The sequence below is a fragment of the Macaca mulatta genome, chromosome 8 (genome assembly GCF_049350105.2).
Source record: "Macaca mulatta isolate MMU2019108-1 chromosome 8, T2T-MMU8v2.0, whole genome shotgun sequence".
Classification (NCBI taxonomy): domain Eukaryota; kingdom Metazoa; phylum Chordata; class Mammalia; order Primates; family Cercopithecidae; genus Macaca; species Macaca mulatta.
In genome coordinates, this window is record NC_133413.1 from 127,154,676 (window position 1) to 127,164,232 (window position 9,557).

The 9,557-nt window shown below is 39.3% G+C and overlaps 1 protein-coding gene across 1 annotated transcript; it reads left to right on the forward strand.

The window, feature by feature from the left end:
- The first annotated feature begins 2,300 nt into the window (after positions 1 to 2,300).
- UTP23 (UTP23 small subunit processome component) lies at positions 2,301 to 8,114 on the forward strand. Its single transcript, NM_001193908.2, is given in 3 exon segments — positions 2,301 to 2,583; positions 5,943 to 6,117; positions 7,529 to 8,114. Coding segments are annotated over 3 exon segments (750 nt in total). The 5' UTR covers positions 2,301 to 2,395; the 3' UTR covers positions 7,916 to 8,114.
- Positions 8,115 to 9,557: the final 1,443 nt, after the last annotated feature.

Below are 9,557 nucleotides of genomic sequence, written 5' to 3' on the forward strand. Positions count from 1 at the left end.
GTTCCTTCAGTATAAAGTCAAAAATTTTTCAACGAATATTAAATATTTTAATAATGACATAATTTTCAAAATAAAATTTCAGATTTAAATTTATATTCAAATAGTTTATTCAATAATGGCAGTATTTGTCTTCCGCCTTGGTTGTGGCTAAATATTGATTTTCCATTACAGATCATTTGGCATCTAAACAAAAGTATATTAAGTGGACCAATTAATAAAAATATCTTATTGACTAAACGATGCTTTATTACAAAAAAGGTCCTTCAGGAACACTAATGAGCATAATAATGACTTGGGGAGATGGTAATAAATGTCACTTCCTCTCTGAACAGTACCCCTCTCCCTCAATACTTATTCTGAATCAGAAATGGGCATTTTAAACAAGCACACGAAGCTTTTTCTGCATATCTCAGGACCATGTTTTGAGAAACACTGCCATAATACAAAACTCTATTTTTTTTTTTTTCTCATTTCGTCTTTTTTTAATTTAGTAGAGACAGGGGCTCCCTATGTTGCCCAGGCTGGTTTCAAACTCCTGGGCTCAAGTGATCCTCCTGCCACGGGCTCCCAAAGTTCTGGTATTACAGGCATAAGCCACCACGCCCCGCCGAAAACTTTGTTTTAAACTTGATAATCACCATTATAGACCATCTTCATGTTTTCATAATAAAGATAGGGTGCAAACTGGCACTGTCATATACATGGAGCTTGGGGGGGAAAATGTGCTGTAGTTTGGTAAATTAAAAAACAACAACAAAAAACTAAGATAAGACTAAAATCCCTAGTGCTGCACCACATTTTTCTTAGTACAGAAAAGTGGCCAAGGAGCTGGTAGATAAATCCGAGACTATTTAAGAAAAAATGTTTTAACTGTTTTGCAAGACTCAGGTGGTATCTCGTTTCTCTGTCTGTGGTAGGCGCATAGTTGGAGTAGAGAGTTGGCATACAGGGATAAAAAGAGGATTCAAATTGAAAAGTACTGAGCAATTACACTCAAAGACCATGAATCCAACCCTGCAAAAGTTTTCATGGCTTCCAATTCCTAAATTTATTTTAAGTTTAAATGAAAGCAACCATCTAAGTGATGTGCTGGGACTCAGGGCAGGGCTAACATTATAGATCTTAGTTCCAATTTCATAAACCTATATATTGAAATAAAACCCCAAATGCAAACAATGCATTCAATCACGTTGTAAATCATTTTCTGTGCTGGTTCTTTCGATCTTTAGCCAAAACTAGATCTGGGACAGATTCCAGGCCAGGACAAAAATGCAAAATTCCATACTCCCCATTCTTTGATTATTTTGCCTTGAAGTAGAGACTCGACAGTTAGCCATGGGAGAACTTGAAATTTTCTGATTCATTCTCCTCATTAATCAAATTGACCAAGTAATTTTTAAACCTTTAGTCAGCTTTGTGCCTTCCTGTTACTGGCCCAGTATGTAGTCTTCCTATGTCAGAGACTCTAGCCATAAAAAGAGTCCTTGAAACTCATCTAGACCTATAACCAGTTTGACAGTGAGGAAGTTGAACCCAGCTTTCTTGGGGAGTTGCCCAAGATCAAACGGCTTGGGTTTGTGGCAGAACCAGGACTCAAGGTTAGGAATTCTGACTCTAGGCAAACGAAGCTCTTGAGAGTTCTTTCAAAACACTCCGTGCGAATGATTTAGGATAGTCCTAAGGCAGGAGGAAATACAAAATGGTGGCACCCCTTGCCCTGACAAATGGTTCCTGAGTGACATTAGTTTCTATGGTGGTGTAGCAAGAACATTTGGACTTCAGGCACGAAAAATGTGTTCCAAACACTAACAAACTACGTGCTCTTCGTGAACGAGCTTAATTTCTTTATGGGAAAGCAGCCAGTACAAACCTCCCCACTCATAGCTATCCAATATATCATTTCCTTCTTTCACTTGGGAATTATAAACATTCAAGGGAATAATGTAAGGTAAATCACTTAGGACAGTGTCTGGAACATATTAAGGTTCAATATTATCACTGACTACTACGATACTGTCAGTCTTTCAGAGAAGCTCTTGATACGTGTCTCTGAATCGTAGGTAACACACTAAATGTATTCTGTAATTTTCTTCTACCGCGGCCCCAGACTGCGCATGTGCGCCCCCATGCGGAATCGCTCAACCCAGCGATTTTCCCGCGTACGCATAAGTTCCGCCCTAGGACCGCCCCTTTAAGCGCGGGCACCGCGGTGGAAGCGCGCGCTAGTCTGGACATGACGTAAGCCAGTGGGCAGGCCCGGAAGACAGGGGCGTTTGCTTCCGGCGCCAAAGGCACTTCATTTCCGGGCGAAACTAGCATAGAGGTTACTGGGTTGTCCGTGAGGGCGTTTGCTGATGCTTCCTGGTCCGGTGGCCTCGGTCCCGGTAAGCCAGGCATGAAGATCACAAGGCAGAAACATGCCAAGAAGTATCTTGGCTTCTTCCGCAACAATTTCGGAGTCCGCGAGCCGTACCAGATCCTGCTGGACGGCACCTTCTGTCAGGCGGCGCTGCGGGGCCGCATCCAGCTGCGGGAGCAGCTGCCCCGCTACCTCATGGGGGAGACACAGCTGTGCACCACAAGGTGGGCCCGGGGGGCCGGGGAGGAGGCAAAGGGGATCCGTCGGGTGTTGTAGAGACGAGGCCATTGCCCACAGACCTTCACTGAGAGCTCAGGAGGGGCAAAACGCCCCGCCCACGTGGAGTTGACAGTTAAGTGGAGAGGTGAAGGTGGTCCGGCGAATACCTATAATAGAGGCAGATTGGACAGTGCCCTGTGAATATCACGTGTCGTTAGCCTGGTGAATGAGAGCACATTATAGCAGAAAGATCTGACTTCGAATGTTAATCCCAGTCCTACCAGCTCTGTGATTATATAGCCTCTCTGAGCCTCGGATTCCTCATTTGTAAAATAGAGATCGTAACTGCTTGTAAGATCGCTGTAAGCTCAAAGGAGTATAGCGTACTAGAGCGTTTTTCGGTATCCAAAGTGTACCCCTCTTCAAATGGTTGCCGTCATTTGCATAACATTTCTTAGTTTAAACCAAAACTCTTCAAGCCTCACAGTGAACCTATGAGTTACCATCTTTGATGTCCAAGGCAAAAAGTCAGTACTTGAGATTAAGGAATCTGCACAAGGACATTTGTTTATTCAACTGGTTTTATTAAGTACCCCCTATATGCCACACACTGCTCCCTCATGGTCAGTAAAGTGCATAGGTCAGTCTGCAGTGGATGTGTTTTCACTCTAGGTCTGATGTTTCCCCACTTCATTGAAATGTGGGATGGAAGCTTGTGGGGATGAAGAGTGGGGAGGAGAGAATTGTGACAAATTTCAGATAACATTTGAGCCCATTCACTTGTTCAATTCTGAGGGGAAGAACTATTTTGAATGACAGAAGAGAATGACACTTCTTCTTGTGGAGACCTCTTCACACAGAATGGAGTTGTGAAATGCCTGGGAAAGAGGTTGCAGCACAGAATATATTTGAGAATGAAACTAGGAGGAAGGCAAATTGAGGCTAGACCATGAAGAACTATTAAGAAATTTAGTAGTTTTTTCATTGTAGAATATTTACTTTTTAAAAAGCAAAAAAAGAAAATTAAAATGAGTCATAATGCCACTACTCACGAATAATCACTGTTAACATGTGCAGTGTCATCCAGCCAGTTATTTATACACACTCACACAAGCACAAGAATGGACTTTTAAGCCAGGCAAGGTGGCTCACACTTGTAATCCCAGCTACACAGGAGGCTGAGACAGGAGGGTTGCCTGAGTCTAGGAGTTTGAGGTAAGCCTGAGCAACATAGGGAAACCCCCATCTCTAACTACAACCATAACAACGTATGGGCTTTTTCTGTGTATACAGTGTTAATAGTCTCCTTTTCTCACATACCACTACTTAATGAACAGCTTTCTGTATTTGTTCAGAATTTCTCAAGCAGTGTCTCAGCTGGGTTACAGATACCCCCAAAGTTTTGATCCTCTTAGTCTTTAGGGCTAACAAATCCTTCAGTAGTCTTTGCCCCTCAATTGATTGCTTTTGTCTACAAGCAATTTGTCCATATACTCCTGTGTGCCATAGAAATATTAACATTTTAAATACAGTGCTATGATATTAAAAAGGTTGAGAAGTGCCACATAAAATTATGTTCTACAGCAATTTTTCTAACAAATTTATTTTAACTCTGGAATTTTTCAGACAACTCAAAAGTAGAATAATATAATGAAATCTCTCTCCAGCTTTTGCAGTTACTAACATGGCCAATCTTGTTGAATCCCTCACCTCTCCTTACTGATGGGTTACTTTGGAGTGTATTATTCTATCAGTTCTTTGGCATGTATCTTGAAAAGAGAAAGAAGCCTTTTAAAAATCAGGATTCAAACTAAATACATATATTACATTTGATTTATATGTCGCTTATGTTTTTTTTTAAAAATTATTTTTGAGATGGAGTCTCACTTTATTGCCCAGGCTGGAGTGCAGTGGTGCAGTCATGGCTAACTGCAGCCTCCGCCTCCCGAGTTCAAGCGATTCTCCTGCATCAGCCTCCCAAGTAGCTGAGATTACAGATGTGTGACACCATGCCCTACTAATTTTTGTATTTTTTAGCAGAGACAGAATTGCACCATGTTGGCCAGGCAGGTCTTGAACTCCTGACCGCAGGTGATCCACCCATCTCGGCCCCTCAAAGCGAAGGGATTACAGACCTGAGCCATCACGCCAGGCAGTTTTTAAGTATATTAACAGTTTTCTCTCCCTTTACATGTTGCAATTTATGTTTTTAAGAAATCAGGTCGTTCGTTTTTCAGTGGAATATATTCCTTAGCCACTAGTAGTTAGGTCTCTACAGAGGTAGAAGGTTTGAAGATATGTAGAGTTAACTGATGAAGTAGAACAGGAGAATGTCATCAGGCCTGGGTTTTATTTTAGAAAAGGTAACTGCAGTGATGTGAAGGGTAAATAGGAGAAACAGGAGAGCAAAGGCATGAATTGCGGTTGTTCAATCAAGAAGTAAGGGGAACCTAAACCTGGGAGAGGAAAGGCAGGAACTCAAGGGTTCTCCAAAGAAACGTTACGTTACTGAGATAGATAGGTCGAGCAACTGATGGCGTAGGAGTATGGGTGAAGAAGGGCAGGAAGGTCAAATGTGATTTCTGATTTCTGTCTAGGGTGTCTGGAAAAATAATAATTTCAAAGAGATAGCAAGTCTTGGAGGATAAATTTGGATGCAGGAAAGTGGTTTGATCTTAGACATGGTGAATTTGAAGAGTTGATGGCGGGATGCCCACAGGCTGGCAGTACTCAAAATAGAGGTCAAGCCTAATGACTAAAGCAGCAAAATCTTAAAACAGAAAGATGATAAAGGAGATGAGGCGAGAAAGAATCTGGCAAAGGCTGGCTAGGGTCAAGGAACTCTTATGACTAAATGTTTTTTTAAAAACAACTTGATGACGTGAGAAGTTTTACTGTTCTGAATTGAAAATATTTTGAAAGTGTACCAATTTGTACTTGAAGCAGAAGCTTATTACGCTATGGTTGGGACAAGGGAGCTGTTGTCAAACTACGAGTCTCAGTACCACTTACTAGTTACTTGAACTTTGGCATGTGACTTGAAATCTCAGAATGAGGTGCTCTAAAATAAGGATAATTTCAAGGTAAGCAACCTAACTTCGTAGGGTTATTTTGAGATTAAGCAAGAATTATGTGAAGAGCAATTTGCATGCTGCATGGAGCATAATAAGTGCTCAGTAAATTTTAACTGTTGTTCTTCCTACTTGGTAAATGCATTTTTCAAGTCATCTTTTAAAGTAAATGGTTACCAGGTGACAAATTTAGATTGTAACAGCATAGTTTTATTTTAACAAAAAAATTGACTATTGTTTTTTACACTTTATGTAAACAACTGAAATGTATCTGCTGTAATTTTTCTTTTCAGGTGTGTATTAAAAGAGTTAGAAACGTTGGGAAATGACTTATATGGGGCAAAATTGATTGCACAAAAATGCCAAGTTCGAAATTGTCCTCATTTCAAGAATGCAGTGAGCGGATCAGAATGTCTGCTTTCTATGGTTGAAGAGGGAAATCCTCATCATTATTTTGTGGCAACACAGGTGATACTACTTTTAAAACCACAGGCAATTTTAACCATTTCTATTTATACTTCATATGCAGCTATTTATAATCAGAAAAAAGTTAGAGTGATTAGACGTTTAAAAATACAGGCTTCTAAGTTAATTTGCAGTCAGTAAAAGCAATTGTCATTTGATAATTTGAGGAAAACTTTAAGCATGTGATATTCTTTTTAGTAGTGGAAGGTTGATTTTTTGTTTTTAAATGATTCCTTTGTTTTGCTTTTTTTGTTTGCTTGTTTCTTGAGACTTTGAGGGTCTCACTATGTTAGCTAGGCTGGTCTCGAACCCCTGGGCTAAAGTGATCCTTCCTCCACCTCAGCTCCTGAGTACCTGGGATTACAGGTGTTTGCCATCATGCTGGACACTGGCAGAAGTTTCTTTTTTTTTTTTTTTTTTTTGAGACGGAGTCTCGCTCTGCCGCCCAGGCTGGAGTGCAGTGGCCGGATCTCAGCTCACTGCAAGCTCCGCCTCCCGGGTTCACGCCATTCTCCTGCCTCAGCCTCCCGAGTAGCTGGGACTACAGGCGCTGCCACCTCGCCCGGCTAGTTTTTTTGTATTTTTAAAGTAGAGACGGGGTTTCACCGTGTCAGCCAGGATGGTCTCGATCTCCTGACCTCGTGATCCGCCCGTCTCGGCCTCCCAAAGTGCTGGGATTACAGGCTTGAGCCACCGCGCCCGGCCAGAAGTTTCTTTTTTTAAGACGAGAAATTGTTGACATGAGATGTGATGATTTGTTGTAGGATTCTTGAAGGGAAGATAAGTAGAGCAAAGTTCCTATATTCTGTTAATGTTTGTTCATATTCCTGGATTTCATACTGTTTCTCAAAGTCATGGTTCATACTGCTTAAGACTGTACCAACACTATGAAATATTTCAGGCTTTTAAAGAAAAACATTCCCATCTTATTGAAGGCAGGAGAAGAGAGACTTTCGTGGGTGATATTAAGTTCACATACATACAGATTTGATTATCAGAATTATAAAATTACACAGAGGCAGAGCTGAATTTAGAATCTGAGTAGCTAATTACTACACACTTTCTTTTCCTTTAACCTCTTCAAGCATTCTTGACCCTTTCCAAAGAATATCTTAGAGTGGAAACAGGAGAAACCCACCTAACACATTTACCTTTGCATTAGTTTGTAATTTGTGGCTCTAGAGTATCAGTAAATCCAATTCACACAGCTGCTACTAACACTGTGCTCAGATTTTATGTTTTTCTTCATTTATCATAAAATATACCCCCATTACTCAAATGAATAAGTGAAGCTTACTCATTTGGAAAAAAAAAAAATCTGTGATCTCTTTTATTTTTAATACAGTTCTTGAAAACCTATTTAAGGTACCTTAATTGACATTTGAACTAAATAATTCTGTTTTCTTTTAAATAGGATCAGAATTTGTCTATGAAAGTAAAGAAGGAGCCTGGAGTTCCTCTCATGTTTATTATTCAGAACACTATGGTTTTGGACAAGCCTTCTCCCAAAACAATTGCCTTTGTAAAAGCGGTGGAGTCAGGTCAGCTTGTCTCAGTGCATGAGAAAGAAAGTATCAAACATCTCAAAGAGGAACAGGGTTTAGTAAAAAACCCTGAACAGAGAAGAAGAAAAAAGCGCAAGAAAATAAGTGGTCCCAATCCTCTTAGCTGTTTGAAGAAAAAGAAAAAGGCACCGGACACACAGTCATCTGCTTCTGAAAAGAAAAGAAAAAGAAAAAGAATTCGGAACAGATCTAACTCAAAAGTACTTTCTGAGAAGCAGAATGCAGAAGGAGAATGAAGCCTTTAGATACTTTTAAGGACATTCAAGTGTGCAAATGAATTTTTTACAACTAGAAGTATTTGTATAAGAAGGCCAAACTTGTTTTTGTAAATGAACCCATATGTTTTAGCTAAAATTAATTATAAAATAAAAACAGTGACCAGTCTAGGCAGCACGGCAAAACCCTGTCTCTACTAAAATACAAAAATTAGCTGGGCATGATGGTGCACAGTTGTAATTCCAGCTACCCAGGAGGCTGAGGCATGAGAATCGCTTGAACCTGGGAGGCAGAGGTTGCAGTGAGCCGAGTTTGCACCATTACACTCCAACCTGGGCAACAGAGTGAGAACCTGTCTCAAAAAAAATAAAAATAAAAACAGTGAATGGGTTTAGGTATGATGGTATTCACTTTACTTACTAAATGGTTTTGGGGGGTTGTTTTTCCAGGTAAAATTGTCGCCTCTCTGGTCCCATTCCCACCTTCAAACATGTGCAAACAGTTTTAAAAAATCATATAGTTAGTTCTAAAAGGCTTATGACAAAAAAGAGGCAGTCCGTCTTTCACAGTGACAGAAGAAACTTCCTCTTTCAATTCTAGTAGTTGAAGAATTTATATTTCCAAATTATATGATCATACTGCTACTTTTTGATACATCTATTATTTATTGACTTCCTACTAGAAAGAATGAAATTTTGCCCATTTATACTGCACCATTTTTTCTAGTACATGAGTATTTTACTCTTTCTACATCAGAAACTCAGTATTTTCATTATTATGACTAGGGTTTTTTTGTTTGTTTGAGTTCCACTTGTCCAATAAGGATGATGATTTTCTTTTAGATGTAAATGTTAACTTCAATAGCAAGAATTCAGAAATAATATTTTCTTTAAGATTGACTGTGAATATTATTGGAAAGTGTCTAAATGAGTCTGAGGATCAATGAAGGTCAATTCGGTTAGGAATTGAATAATCAAACCTGTCTCTCTCAATTCCCCCAGCAATTGTTTTAGTCATTTATCAGGCCAAAATTAAAAAGTTTTTGTACTACAAGATGGAAGTATAAAATTATTGGACAAGACAGTTCCTGACTGGCAACTTCTGGAGTTGCCCTAGAGCAGTGATTCTCAGTCTAACATTAGGTTATCATGATGAGGTATGAGTAAGTTCTTAATGGTTAAGTGTGAGAAAATTCACATTTATTCCCATAGAAATGTCATTCTCAGTTGAATTCAGAGATACTTCTTCGTTGGAAATTGGAATTAGAGCTTTACACCAAAGAGTAAGACGTAGACTATTCAATCTGGCAAGCCAAGGTAGTGTTTGGATTGCAGTGTCATGATTCTGTTTTAAATTCTTGACAGTAGAAACATTTTTAATAAGGAAGGCAAAAATACTGGAAAAAACTGAATACTGTAGTTTTTGTGAGGAAAGTTAACATTTGTCAATAATGACAAGCGTTAAGGCCACCTAATAAAGTGTAGACAAAGTGATAAAGCAAATGAAATACACACTGATGATACTCATTTCAATATGCTAAAATACATTAATTTTAGGTATTACTCAATCTATTTCTACTTAATCAGTGCTATCTGATTACCTGTTAATAAGCATCTGAACTGGAGAGCTGGAAAAATTCACTTTTTTATGAAGCAGTAATTA